This window comes from Bos taurus, chromosome X (genome assembly GCF_002263795.3).
Source record: "Bos taurus isolate L1 Dominette 01449 registration number 42190680 breed Hereford chromosome X, ARS-UCD2.0, whole genome shotgun sequence".
In the NCBI taxonomy this organism is placed as follows: domain Eukaryota; kingdom Metazoa; phylum Chordata; class Mammalia; order Artiodactyla; family Bovidae; genus Bos; species Bos taurus.
Genome location: NC_037357.1, coordinates 85421631 through 85437070, shown reverse-complemented (window position 1 = coordinate 85437070; position 15440 = coordinate 85421631). Strand labels below are relative to the sequence as shown.

Below are 15440 nucleotides of genomic sequence, written 5' to 3'. Positions count from 1 at the left end.
ATCCAGTGACCTTTACCAAATACATTTTGTGAACATAATGAAAATGTTTATAATGCCCTCAAAATCCCCATGACACTATATAACCTTTATTACATTAATATACTCACATGACTCCAAATAGAATGAATATTGTAAAGAATGTGTATCTAAAAGTGAGGCTTGATCTAAGCCCTCTGAGCTTTGTGACTTTAGATAGGATCCATTTTCCTAGTGATTTCTGTTGACCCTATGGTTCCATCTTATCAGCCCAATGAAATTGTGATTTCCAGGTAGAGTCCAATTCCCCAGAGTTCTCTTTGGTCCCTGCTATTGACACGAATCATGAATTTGTGCTTCTAAACATTCAATCACTCCTTCTTCTTCCTTTCCCCTTACCATCTGTTTTAATGAATAAGATTTTTTTTAAATAAAAGGCACATATGTAAGTTTTTTGAAAACCCAGATGCCCAAAAAATTACCACACTGACAGCAGTTAGCAGTTTTCATAATTTAATGAAAAAGTATTGGTAAAAAGGTGACATTTGAAAAAAGACAGTTTGTCTTTGAAAACTGGACTATATAAGACAAAATGAAAAAGATTTAACAAGAAGGTTAAGAGGTAATACTTCAAACAACAGCAAAATGTAGCAAATACATTTTGGGGCAGTTGAAATGTATACAGCTGAAGGCTCCTTCATTTATTTAGGAAAATTCTGTAAAAATATTACAACTATATTTCCCTGACTGAAATTATTTTTGTCAATACTATCCCAATGGCATTACATATATGGAATTTGGCTGAAGCACTTTTTTCAATGTTTGCTTTTCTTCCCACTCACTCAGAATTGAAAGGCATGAAAGGACACAGGTTACTGTACTGGCCTTTAACAGAGGAGTTTATAACATAGCTCCACTAGAATGGCATTATCATGAAGGTGTCAAATTATTATCTAACCCAGGAAATGCAAAGAAAAAGTACAGAAACCTAGTGCATAAATTGGAGAAATTCTCTTCCTCATTTGGATAATCCATAGCCTTTTCCTTTGTATTCAAATGAAATACAGGACACTGATCACACATGCTATGGTATGTTCACACATGTACACAGGCACAAAAGAAACATTTTGAAGGTGTAGCCAAAGGAGAGGCAAAATACAGAAATTTTCAGAAAAGGAGGAAGAAATAAAACCAAAGACAGCTACAGAAACAAAAGTGGGAAAGAGGTTTTGAAAACTACTGAGTTTCCCATATTTATGGAGAGAAGGGCCCCTGCCTTTACTGCAGCTGGGATATTTCACCAGGAAGCAACTTTAAAAATCTAAAATGGCCTCATTGTCTGAAAAGTCTCACTACATGTTCCCAAAATAGAAGAAAGAGAACATTAATTTAAGGCTAAGAAAAGTGAGCAGAGAATTATATATAGTTGGCTTCACATTTTAAAAACTGTTAACATTTTCCTCTTCTTTAAATGGGAAGCAGGTATGTTTTATCCTCCACAAACCTAACTATTCTCTTCTTCCCCAGGATTAATCAAGGCTGATAGTTTGGGAACAGAGTATGAGCAACTTCTGAAAAACAGCTCCAGCCTTTTTGTTTTGGAAATTGCCTTGAACTCATAGTTGGTACAAAGCTAAATTATATCCATGTGTTTTTAAACACATGCTTTCAAATTCTGTTTGACAATAAAAATCTGTTTCAAAATTAAAGCAGATAAGAATATTTAACTTCTCTGCACTTTATTATCTTTTAATTATACCTCAATAAAAACTTTTATAAACATTAAAGCAGGCATACAAAAACTGTCAGCCAAACTTATTTAAGCCAAACTTATTTGAAAACAGTTAACACAAAAACCCTGACCTGATACAAATCCCTCAGAAATGTTCTCACTTTGGGAAAGGCTCTGGGATCCTTCACAAGCGCCTAAACTGAGAGAATCAGAGCATTTTCCTTGGAAGTAGTACTTTTGTAAACACTATCCACAAGTTAGCTTTTTATGCTTGTTAGCTGGGTGAAATAGTTACGAGTGTGTCCCCAACAAGCAAGTCTAGGAACAGGCACTGAACACTTATAAGCATTAGGTGTATTGACTTGGTAAGTTAAGATACTGTGAAAGGAACTCAACCTTGTGCAGAGCAAAGGAAGAGGGTAGTGAATTTGACAGTATCTGAAATATTGGTCCCTGGTCTCTCCCTGAAGAGTGTTTCCAGGTACCAGTGGAGTTAGAAACTTCCTACAGACACCAGGTCCGGGAGTCACATGCTGTAGCTTCGAAAGATAAGTAGTTTTAGTGTCTGATAATCATGGTCTCTTGCAAATCCATTAACAATGCATGGACTCTTAATATGTATGTATATCAATGTGTTAATATAATTGGAATGCTGCCCCAAAGTATTTACGGAGCAAATTACTCTGGTCCCAGCTGTTCTCACTAGCTTCTGGCAAAAAAAACACAACCACCCAAACTTTTGGACAGTATGTAATCCCTATAATGTGCTTGTAAAAACTAGACTTGATACCAGTTCAAAAACTGCAAGCCAATTTAGTGTGGAAAAATTTATATTCCCTTTTACTACAATTTCTCCCAACATATACTAGAGTCATTTTGGTGTATGAGTTTTCCCCAATATATGAGGCAAAGGCAAAGATGGAGGTTTTCTTGGAATTTCTAATCACCTCTGCATTGAACTGTGGGAAACAGGATATGTCTTGCTTTTACCATGGCAATCCCGTTTGGAATCATGGGGAGGATTTTCCCTATCAGAACTCTCTCTCTTTACCCTGACTTTTTCATCATTACCATCACTTTCTGCTTCTGAATCACTCAGCTCCACATCTGGGCAATACCCATCATTCTCCTGATATGGAGCTCTCCCTGCAGACCGCCTAACAAGCTGCTTGCCCCAGAGCTGCTCTTTGGGGTTAATATTCTTGGCTGCCTTCACATAGCGCTGGAGGTTCTCTGTGATCTTCACCCACTTATTGGTGGTCTCCTTAAAGGACCTGCTGGAGTGCTCCACAGTAGATTTTCTAAGGCTGCCCTGACTACCCAAGTGGGAGCTGAGCATGGGCTCCTGGTCAGAGAACATCTCACCTGAGCTATCTTTTTGGGTGACATCCCCAGACCAGGTACCCTCTAGGCCATTGGATTTGGCAAACTTGGGATTAGGTTGATTTTTCCCATTCCCAATGGAAGACTGTCCATGCAGGGCAGCCTGAAGGACCAGAGGCTTTCCCAGAGACTGCCCATGATAGAACTTAGGAGATGGAGGTTTGCAAGCAGGACTGGGATCCTCTGCTTCACTTCTATCATCACTGGGATTGGTCAGCAAACAGTCAGTCTGGCTCTCTTGTGGATGCTTTGGGTATGACTTCATTCTCATTTCCAGTGAATCTTGAGCCACCTGCATGCTCCTCATATTACAAGCAGGGGAGCTGTCATCAGGATAGAGAGGTCCATGATCAGGCTCTGTGGAGCTGTTACTGCCATCTTCTGTGGCTGATTTGGGCATTTTTAACTTTAAGGTAATTCTTGGTGGTGGGTAAAACAATGAATTTTCTAGTGCATTTGTCACAGGAAGTCCTGAGATTAAAAAAAGAAAGGTTCATTTTAACAACCAATCTAAATAACAGCATCTGTTTTCATGCAAATGGAAATAACAAGAAAGTGGGGGCAGCAATACTCTTAATTAGACAAAGTATACTTTAAAACAAAGTCTATAACAAAGACAAAGAAGGGCATTAAATACTGATAAAGGGAGGAATACAAAAGGAAGGTATTACACTTGTTACCACATATACCCAAATAGAGGAACAACAAATATAAACAGCCAATACTAACAGAGATGAAAGAGAAGCTGACAATAATACAGTAATAGTAGGAGACTTTAATGCCCCACTTACATTAATGGACAGATCACCCAGAAAGAGCATTAACAAGTAATGGTGATCTTAAATGACACAATAGACAAGTTGGACTTAACCAGTATCTATAGGATATTACATCCCAAAACAGCAAAATACACATTCTTTTCAAGAGCACATGGGATGTTTTCCAGGATATATCATATGTGAAACCACAAATCATTTCTTGGATTATAAGAATTAATGTTGTTAAAATGGCCATACTACATTTTTTACAGAATTACAATAAATAACCCTAAAATTCATATGGAACCACAAAAGACCCTGAACTGCCAAAGCAACCTTGAAATAAAAGAACAAAGCTGGAAGTATCATGTGCCCAGACTTCAGACTATACTATAAAGCTACAGTAATCAAAACAGCATGGTACTGGTGCAAAAACAGACACATAGATTAACGGAACAGACTAAAGAGCTCAGAAATAAACCCACACACCTGTGGTCAGTTACACTTGCCTACAACAAAGGAGGCAAGAATATACAATGGAGAAAAGACAGTCTCTTTAACAAGTGGTGCTGGGAAAACTGGACAGCTTCATGTAAAACAGTGAGATTAGAACACTTCCTCACACCATTTATGAAAATAAACTCAAAATGGATTGAAGACCTAAAATGTTATATCTGAAACCATAAAATTCCTAGAAGAAAACAGAACACTTTTGACATAAATCACAGCAGTAGTTTTTTTGGGGGATCTGTCTCATAAGACCAAAGAAATAAAAGCAAAAATAAACAAATGGGACCCAATTAAACCTAAAGGCTTTTGCATGCAAAGGAAACCACTGACAAAATGAAAAGACAACCTACAGAATGGGAGAAAATTTTTGTAAATGGTACAACCAATGATGAGTTAATATCCAAAATACATAAAACAGTTCATACAACTTGATATTATAAAAACAAGCAACCCAATTAAAAAATGGGGAGAAGACCTGAACATTTTTTGGAAGACATATAGATGGCCAACAGGTACATGAAAAGATGCTCAACATTGATAACTATTAGAGAAATGCAAATCAAAGCCCGAATGAGATTTCACCTCACACCTGTCAAAATGCCTATCATCAAAAAGTTTGCAAATAATAAATGTTGGAGAGGATGTGGAAAAAAAGGAACACTTGTACACTGTTGGTGGGTGTGTAAATTGCTGCAGCCACTATGGAAAACAGTAGGGAGGTTCCTCAAAAAGCTAAAATTATAACTACTATAGGACCCAGCAATTCCACTCCTGGGTATATACCTGGAAAAAAACAAAAACACTATTTTGAAAAGGTATGTGCATCCTAATTTTCACAGCAGCACTATTTACAATAGCCAACATATGGAAGCAACTGAAAAGCCCATGAACAGAAGAATGGATGAAGAAGAGGTTATATATATATATACACACACACATATACATACACATATATATATACACACAATGGAATATTACTCAACCATAAAAAGAATGAAATTCTACCATGTGCAGCAACATGGATTAACCCAGAGAATATGCTAAGTGAAATACGTTAGCAGCAAAAGACAAATACTTTATGACATCACTTATATGTGGAATCTAAAAAATAATACAAATGATTATATATGCAAAACAAACAGACTCACAGATATAGAAAATAAACCAGTGGTTAGCAAAGGAGAGAGGGAAAGGGGGAGGGAAAAATTAGGGTATGGGATTGAGAGATACAAACTAGTACGTATAAAATAAACAACAAGGATATATTGTATAGCACAGGGAATTATAGCCATTATCTTTTAGTAACTTTTAATGGAGTACAATCTGTAAAAATACTGAATTACTATGCTGTACACCTGAAACTAATATAATTTTGTAAAGCAACTATATTTCAATAAAAAAATAAACAAATAAAGGCATACATTCTTACAGCAGAGTTCACGTGACCACTCTTCCAAATACTGAACAAATACCTGTGTTTGATATGTGCATATAGCAGCTGAAGTTAGCTGAACTAGAGGTTAGGGTGGGGATTGCTACAGGTGGAAAACTTAGCACTGCCACTTTTTGCTGTGTGACTCCCAACCTCTTCACCTCTGTTCTCCTAGTCTGTAAAAATAATCACAAAGACTAGTGTGATGCCTCATACATCCTTTCTGCTCCTTCTATTTCTGAAAAGAATGTCACTAGCAGTGGTTTAGAATAGGGTCTTCCTATTTGTGTGTCTGTACATGTGCATGAGTGGGTACCGCATAGCATTCAGAACTTGCCTGAATGTTCGGGCTTCCCTGGCGGCGCAGGTGATAAAGAATCTGCCTGCAATGTGGTAGACCCAGGTTCGATCCCTGGGTCAGGAAGATCCCCTTGAGAAGGGAATGGCACTCTGGTATTATTGCCTGGGAAATCCCATGGACAGAGGAGCCTGGCAGGCTCCATACAGTCCATTGGGTTGCAAAGAGTCAGACATGACTGAGCCACCAACACTTTCCCTTTCTTTTACTCTGAACATAGACATTTCAGATCACACCCTCCAGTCTTCCTAAAGCAAGTCAAATACAAACTCATAAGAATGTAGTACAGGTTTTGGTGGTTCCCATATATTTTATGTCCTTAACTTAAAATAATTTCTTCACTATGAATGACCATCATGGAGGTGTGGGGCAGGTTTTGTAGTGGCAAGCCCCCCAGAAAAGAATCATGATGTTTCTGCCAATCATGATATTTCTGCTGCTATGGGCTTGGCCTTGGGAGTACTGGCAATCAATTACCTGGTTATATCAACCCTATAATCATATTTATGACAAGTATTCCTCTCTATTATTCTGAGTGTTCTGAAATCAAAAGGGCACTAGTATCAAACAATTTATTTTTGTATAAGGACTTGACCTTTGCCCATTACCATCTCACTGTAGCCTCACAAAGATGACATACAGAAAAGACAACTATTAGGTGCCTCAATGGACATCTGTTCCCTAAAGGTCTAAACTGAACACTCAGCCCCCACTTCTACCAGAGCCTGCCATCTGTTGCTGCCACAAGCAGTTATGGGGCTGGGTCCCACTAATTAGAAGTCACATGGTCTAGGGGCCAATTTCCTTGGCACCATGGAAGCTCTTCCTGCTGTCCTCTGGTTCTCCTTGTCTTGTCTATCATGGTACTCTTATGGCTGAGCAGCCCTGCTGTTTCCTCCTACACCATTCTGCCGTGGCCTGTGATCCTCACAACTTTCCATAAGACTTTGACACCTACCTCACACCTTATTTCTGGGTGTCTCTCTTGCTCTATAGCTGGCCCTTGGCAGAAGCTGGATTCTGCACACATTGCCCAGTGACCCCTAGTTGCCCAGGCTCTGCCACTGACCTCTGTATTAAATGAGGCAAAGGGAGGTTACAAATATCTCTGAATATGACTGTCATCATTCCAGCCAAGCTCCTATGCTTAGAGTACTGTAATTATGTTCACTTGTTTCTCTCACCAAGTGGGCAGAGTTCTCTGAAGGAAGGAATTCTGTCTTGCTCACTGCTCTGTCTTCTAGCTCAGCTCTTAGTTCATAGGAGGTGCTCAACAAACGTCAGTGAATAAGTGAAAAGATAAGAACCCAGATCTCCTACTAAATTCTGGCTAAGGATTTGTTATTAATATAACAGACTGTTAGGATGAGTAACCCTGGAATTAAATGTTTTCCGGAAACTAGGATCAGATCGTATCCTACTGATTTCTAAATGAATCCAATGATTTTAGAATCATTTCATGGCTCCAACTAACAGCCTCTAATATCTGTCTGGGACATAAGTTATCTGTCCTAGACCTGCAACTCCACCAACCCTACCCTGGGATTTCTTGCCTCATGAGTCAACAGTGAAATGGGCCATGTTACATCATGGTTGGACTAGAACAAATGAATTTAAAAGATTTTTAAGTGAAACAATTGATATAAGATTTATACAGCTTACCTGCAGCAACTTCCTCATTAGCAAGCTTGACTTGCAAACCAAAGATCTGTTCTTGTAATTTGTTGTATGATAGTTTCATTTTTTCTCGTCTGCTTATCATGTAGCACAGGTTTCGGACCTGTAAGCCCAACCCCCAACAAATAAGAGAGTTTTGTCATGTTACACAAACCTGACAACTGAACATTGTTTGGCTAAAATTAAGACAACTTAATTTTACGTCACATGGCATGGGGGGCTGAGGAGAGAAGACAGAATCTAAAAGCTGCATAAAGAGAGCCGCTACATAGGTATTCACATGGCACGGTCAATGGTGGGATCATGGTTCCCATATCAATCAGCAGCACAAGCAAAAGCTCCAAAGCTACCTTCTCAAGTCTACTCTTCCTTTGGCATCATGGGCTTGATATTTATCTGTGCAGTCAGGCTAGAAAACTGAATGATGACTTAACAGTTTAGCTTTCCCTTTAGATCCCTGAGTAAATGGTGGCAATGCTGGATCCAGTATTCTAATGAGTGCTGGACCAGTAGGATAAAAGTCTGCTGGGAAGACTGGAAGTAGCTTTTTTTGCTCACACTTCCAGCTCAGTCAAGTTTCCATAGCCACAAGGGTGAAATCCTCACTCTCTCATGCTCTCCCATCTGGACAAGTTACTCAAACTTTCTGTGTCCCAGTTTATTCATCTGAAAATAGGGATAACTGTACCTTCTTCTTATGCATGTCAGGATTATGAGTTAATATTTACAAAATGCTTAGAAGAGTGGTACCACATAGTAAGTGCTATATATATGTGTGAGTTAAATTTTAAAAAGTGAGTAAAATCAACCCTGCATATTCACTGGAAGGACTGAAGCTGAACCTGCAATACTCTGGCCACCTGATGTGAAGAACCGACTCCTGGAAAAGACCCTGATGCTGGGAAAGACTGAAGGCAGGAGGAGAAGGGGATAGCAGAGGACAAGATGTTTGGATGGTATCACTGACTGAAAGGACATGAGTTTGAGCAAACTCTGGGAGATGGTGAAGGACTGGGAAGCCTGGCATGCTGCAGTCCATGGGGTCGCAAAGAGTCGGACATGACTGAGTGACTGAACAACAAAAAATCTATTAGTTCCTCTCCAAGTTCTGGTAGCACAGAAAAAAACAAGCTACCATTACACTTGATTATAAGATTCTCTAGGGTAAACACAGGACCTAACTTATCTTTAAATCCCTGCAGTACCTAATTTAGTGTGAGTGAGTGTGTGTGTGTGTGTGTGTGTGTGTGTATCTCATGAGTTACACTGAATTATCTGGCACAGAGGCTCTCAACCAGGAGTAATTTTTCACCCCTAGAGGGCATCTGGTAATTTGGGAACATTTTTGGTTATCACAACTGGGCATGTTGGGGGTTTGCTACTAGCATCTAGTGGGTAGAGGCTGGGGATACTGCTAAACATTTTATAGTGTCCCCCACAATAAAGAACCATCCAGTCCCAAATGTCAATAGTACCAAGTTTAAGAAACTCTAATCTGGCACTTTCCTAAGCAAAATTCATTCTTTCTTCAGCCTGCAGTCTCATAAGTGTGTCAGTAAAATATAGCTGAGCCAATTTAGGTTTAACAGTGGAAAAAAAGTAAACCAAATGAAATATTTATTTCATATTTAAGGTTCATAAAGCATCTAAGTGAGGACAGACTCTTCTATTCTCTGATGTGTCTAGCAGAATTTCAACTAAGCCCAACATTTGGGGCCACAATGAAATCAGAAGATAAACAAGGGCATAGAAGCCTATACTACAAATATAAATGGGTTATTTTTTTTTTTTAATCTGGAAGTGTGGCCTCCATTCCTATGCAGACCAAGATGTATACACTAGGTCATAGTTGGTCACCTTACCCTCTCTAGGTCTTGCCGCAGGTGCATAAACATTCTCATGCGAGTGTGAATACTCTCTTCTCTTGGCTGTACCAGGACATTTTCTTCTTCCTCTTTTGGAGGAAATAATGGCTTATTGAAGTTACTCTTGCGCTTCAGCTTCCAGTAGTTATAGATGAAGTCCACAATTAGCATGGGCAGCCCCAGCTCTGTGGCCACATCTTCCACATTGACCATGGAATAGAACTCCTCCTCCAGCTCCCGAAGCTTCTGTGCCCGTAGACTGGTCTTCTCACTCTTGGCCTGGCTCTGCTCTGAAGCCCTGTGTAGGGGGTACTCGGACTCCCTGAGCTTTTGCCTGCTTTGGCTGTGTTTGAGGCAGTATGACTTGAACTTTACTTCATCCCCCTTATCTAGGATGGTCTTCATTTCTAGGCTGTGCTCAAAGGCACAGGTGACATGGAAGGCAGTGATGCAACTTTTTATTGAGCACTGTGGGGAGAAAAGATGTGTTAAGGCAGCAGGGCTGTGTGGGGAAGAGGAAGCTCTATATACCTGGGCCTAAACTGAGAGCTCATAGGAAGCAAAGGAAAGACAGGGAGAAAGTTGGTCTTAAACTGACTATGACAGACACCTTACAAGTAAGCCCGGAAATCTGCTCTTTTACAAAACAGTAAAAACAGAGGCAAAAAAATATTTTTTTTTCAAACTCTTCTTTAAATTTTAGCACAAGCGTTAAGTTTTTCTGAGAATTGTTCTTTGGCCCCTATAAAGAGTCATGCTGTATCTTTTCTGTGACCCCAATATCACCTCATCATATGCTTCTATAATGGTCCTTTTAAACTATACTTAGAGCATAACAAATGTAAAATTCCTGGCCATGGTTCTTAAAGACAGAAGCTGTGTCATTCATCTTTGCATTGTCATCAACTATTGAACTAGCAAGTGCTCAAGAAATGCTTCTGAACAAATGAAAGAAAACCAGAATCAATATTACTGCCAGAACAGCTACTGGTTCTAAAAACGTCACAGGAACTCCAATATTTAAGTAACCTAACTTCTTGAAATTGGTCTTATAGAACTGTGCTGTCCAACATGGTAGCTAAGGTAGCCAACTGGCTATCTTAAATTACATATAAAATAAAATTAAAATTACATACAATTAAAAATTCAATTCCTTAGTCACACTAGCCACATTTCAACCATACTGGACAGCACAAATTTCCATCACATCATAGAAAGTTCTACTGGACAGTATGGTTACAGACAATCTGGAATTAAGTTTACAATATTCTTCCATTCATAGATGTAACACATTTCTTAGGTATCACTATGGGATATGCACTGAGGATTCACAGGGAGGCAAAGAGAACCTAGCCCATGACTGCTAGACTCTTGTGCTTCAGTTAGTTTCAATTACCATTTGTTATGGCTATGTTACGATTTTCCTTCCAAGGATTTAACATGCACATGTATTTATATTTTTTTTGCAAATAAAAGAAGGAAAGCAATGGAGGATTTGTTTCAAAAGATATAGTGGGAATTCCCATGATTAAAGCCAAGTCTCACATCTTTTGGAAACACCCATCTGGAGGGCAGACTGCTCAATTATCTATATGTTGGGTTTTTGATAACAAAACATAGAGAAGGACCTTGGATACAAATAAAGACTAAAAAAATGCAAAACCTGGCAGGCCTCCTTAAAGACTGAGAAATTCAACACTTGAGAGAATACTGGCAACACAAGAAAAGATATTCAACATTGCTCATTATTAGAGAAATGCAAACCAAAATAATAGTGAGTTATCACCTCATGCTGGTTAGAATGGCCATCATCAAAAAAATTTACAAACTATAAATGCTGGAGAGGATGCAGAGAAAAGGGAACTCTCTTGCACTGCTGATGAGAATGTAAATTGATAAAACCAGTAAGGAGAACAGTGTGGAGATTTCTTTAAAAACTAGGAATAAAGCTACCATATAATTCAGTAACATATAGCTCAGTAATCCCATTACTGGGCATGTACTCTGAAAAACTGTAATTCAAGACACATGTACCCCCAATATTCATTGAAGCACTATTTATAATAGCTAGGACATGGAAGCAACCTAGATGACCATCAACAGATGAATGGATAAAGAAGTTGTGGTACATATATACAGTGGAATATCTGCCATAAAAAATGAACAAATTTGAGTCAGTTGAAATGAGGTGGATATACCTATAGCCTGTTATACAGAGTGAAGTCAGTCAGAAAGAGAAAAACAACTATCGTGTGTTAATGCATATATATGGAATATAGAAAAATGGTACTGATGAATCTATCTGCAGGGAAGGACACAGACGTAGAGGACTGTCTTGTGGGCACAGCAAGGGAAGGAGAAGGTGCGAGGAATCGAGACAGTAGCACTGACATATATACACTACCATGTGTAAAACAGATAGCTAACGAAAAGCTGCTATATAACACAGGGAGCCCAGCCCAGCACTCTGTGACGACCTAGAAGGGTAGGATGGGGGGCTGCGAGGAAGGCTCAAGAGTGAGGGGATATATATATGTGTGTGCACACACACACACACTTATGGTTGATGTGTTGTTGTATAGTAGAAACCACAACATAGTAAAGCAATTATCCTCCAATTAAAAAAAAGAATACTGGCAACCACAAAAGCTTTAATGGGAGCAGATTCCACTTAATCTAATTTCACAGGATAAAGAATTCCAAGGATGAACAACAATTCAAAGATTATCTTATCCAACCTCACACGTGTTATTACTTGTGAAAGTAGTTAAAGTGTTAGTTGCTTAGTTGTGTCTGAATCTTTGCGACCCCATGGACTGTAGCCCACCAGGGTCCTCTGTCCATGGAATTCTCCAGGCAAGAATATTGGAGTATGTTGCCATTTCCTTCTCCAGGGGATCTTCCCGACTCAGGGATTGAACCCGTGTCTCCTGAATTGCAGGTGGATTCTTTATTGTCTGAGCAACCAGGGAAGCCCATTATTACTTGTACTTCCTGTAAAGTACCTGATTTTATACCTAAACTGGCCCCTACCCTCAACTCCTACTTTTCAGTTAAGTGGTACTCTAGCCACCTACTGCATTCCTAAAACAGCCCACCCCAACTTAGCTTAACTGGAAGAGTTTGTTCCATTACATTGAAATTTGTATCCTTAAAAATTCTATGATTTGAAAAGCCTCAAGAAAACAAGGATGATGAAAAGCCCAAACTATACTTTTATCTGGATACCTTCTGTTATCTGAAACTAACTGGTCGTTTAAAAAACAAGTAGCAAAAGGCATTCCATAGGAAAAGGTTAAAAATGTTGGGCATAGTGCTCTTCTGCTGTTTAATAGACAAAAATATGGGAAGAGAAAGCAAAAGGAATGTTTTCTTTTCAAGGAGATGAGTGTGTGACATAAAACTGATGGGAAGCTAAAAACAGATCATCTCTCTTAGATCAAATTTATAAAATATAGAGACATAAATATAAATTACTCAAAATAAAAGACAATAATATGAACAAGAATTAGGTACTTAGATGAAAAATGAAATGTCCCTAGGAAACTGCCATAAAATCCATCTAGTTTCAAAAAAGGTCATTCTAAGGTCATACTCAAAGCTGGAAGTCCACATACATATCTTGGTGATAAAGGAGAAATGCTAACCAATCAAATAACTTTTTACTTTTTTCCAAAAATATATATTTGGCACATTCTATTAAACAAAATGCTTTTGTAAATATCTCATTTCTACTGTAATCACTTAAGGTGACAGGAGTGGTGGTGTTTTAATGCTCATTTAAAAAGAACAGCTTTACTGAGATATAATTTACACACCACAAAACTCATCAATTTTAAGTATACATTTCAATGTTTTTAGTGTATTTACAGAGTTGTACAACCATCACCACTATGTAATTCCAGTACATTTTCATGACCCCCAAAAGAAATCTCATTTCTATTTGCCACTCCCTGTTCCCAATCCCAGCCCTGAGCAACCACTAATCTACTTTGTGTCTCTATAGAAATGCCTAGTCTGGGCATTTCATGTAAGTGGAATCATAGGTGGCAGTTTATATCTGGTTTCTTTCTTAGCATGTTTTTAAGGTTCGTCCATGTTGCAGTATGTATTAGAATTTCATCCTTTTAAAAATATGGCCAAATAATATTCCATTATATTGGATATACCGCATTTGTTTATCCATTCTTCAGTTGATGGACATTTAGACTATTTTTACTTTTTAGCTATTATGAAATAATGCTGCTATGAAGATTTGTGTACCAGTTTTTGTGTGGACATATGTTTTCATTTCTCTTTGGTAACATGCAATAAAGGATTAACTTTGCCAAAGAAAACTTTGGCCCTTTGCCTCTAGCTCCTGAGAGGTAACCTCTTAACCTTCAGAATGTCCTGTCTGATAAGAGTGTCTTTATTTACCTGAAGGCCTTGGGCCATGTCAGCTAGTCTCTGCTAACAATGTGATTTATGGTGGAAGCTCTGAGTCATGTGGTATCAGCCTGACCTTTGGAGGGACTGGAGAGCCTAGAGACTAAGTCCAGCTATGCAGGTGGTCAGTCATGTCTACGTGACCAACTCCTAATAAAATCTCTGAACCCCAAGGCTTGAGTGGTTTTGCTGGTTGGCAATACTCTGTGTGTATTATCATACATCAATGCTGAGAAAAATAAGCACTATCCACAAGATTCCACTTAAAGAGGAAACTGGAAGCTCTGTGCCTGGTCTCTTCTGGACCCTGCCCTATGCACCTCTTCCTTTTGCTGATTTTAATCTGTATTCTTTCACTGTAATAAACTATGACTGTGAGTGTAATTGTCTTTTGAGTTCTGTGAGTCCTTCTAATGAATTATTGAATTTGAGGGTGGTCTTGGGGACCTCTAACTTGTAGATATATACTTAGAAGTGGAATTACCAAGACATATAGTAACTCTAGCTTCCCTGGTGCCTCAGACGGTAAAGCGTCTGCCTGCAACGTGGGAGACCCGGGTTTGATTCCTGGGTTGGGAAGATCCCCTGAAGAAAGAAATGGCAATCCACTCCAGCACTCTTGCCTGGAAAATCCCATGGATGGAGGAGCCTGATAGGCTACAGTTCATGGGGTCGCAAAGAGTCGGACACGACTGAGCGATTTCACTTTCACTTTCATAGTAACTCTATGTCTAACTTTTTGAAGAATTGCCAAACTGTTTTCCACAGTAGTTATGCATTTTACATTCCCACCAGCAACACATAAGTGTTCTAATTTCTCCACCTTCTTGCCAATAATTGTTATTGTCTGCTTTTTTGATTATTACCACCCTAATGAGTATGAAGTAATATCTCACTGTGGTTTACTTTTAAAGGGGTTAAGAAGAAATAATTTTCTACTTATTTTTCAGAAATTATAGAAGAGAAATGAGTTTTTGAAATACTTCCATTAGAGGGAAAATGCTATCCTTACATGTTCACATTTGTAAGGGGAGTTGGAGTTTCTTGTGGGATGAGAATTGAATCAGATAGGGTGGTTAGAATAAAAATCTTTGAAAAAGAACACCAGAGACTGATTTAGGAATTAAATTGTTTCTTGCCTCTTTAAAGAAATATTTTATTACCCGCCCTAAAAGAAAACAGTGTGTACTCCTCAAAAGCAGATAACATCTGTGCTGAACACCATGGGCCTGGTGCATTTGTCCTCAGCAGTTTTTATCCTGCTGCAGGGCAGTGTCCATTTGGTTGCCCTTAATACCTAGTAATCTGTGAACAGACAAAT

General features: G+C 38.7%; 1 protein-coding gene across 3 annotated transcripts in view; it reads right to left on the bottom strand.

Annotated features, from left to right (window-relative positions):
• Window positions 1–472: 472 nt before the first annotated feature.
• Window positions 473–15440, bottom strand: part of JADE3 (jade family PHD finger 3) — a 138782-nt gene continuing 123814 nt past the window's right edge. For all 3 annotated transcript variants that reach the window (NM_001304988.1, XM_005228098.5, XM_024987822.2), the window contains exons 9-11: window positions 9689–10159; window positions 7812–7929; window positions 473–3562 (exon numbers count right to left, since the gene is read on the bottom strand). In NM_001304988.1, coding sequence (NP_001291917.1) covers window positions 2652–3562; window positions 7812–7929; window positions 9689–10159 — 1500 coding nt within the window. In that variant the 3' untranslated portion in view covers window positions 473–2651. The remainder of the gene's footprint in view (window positions 3563–7811; window positions 7930–9688; window positions 10160–15440) is intronic.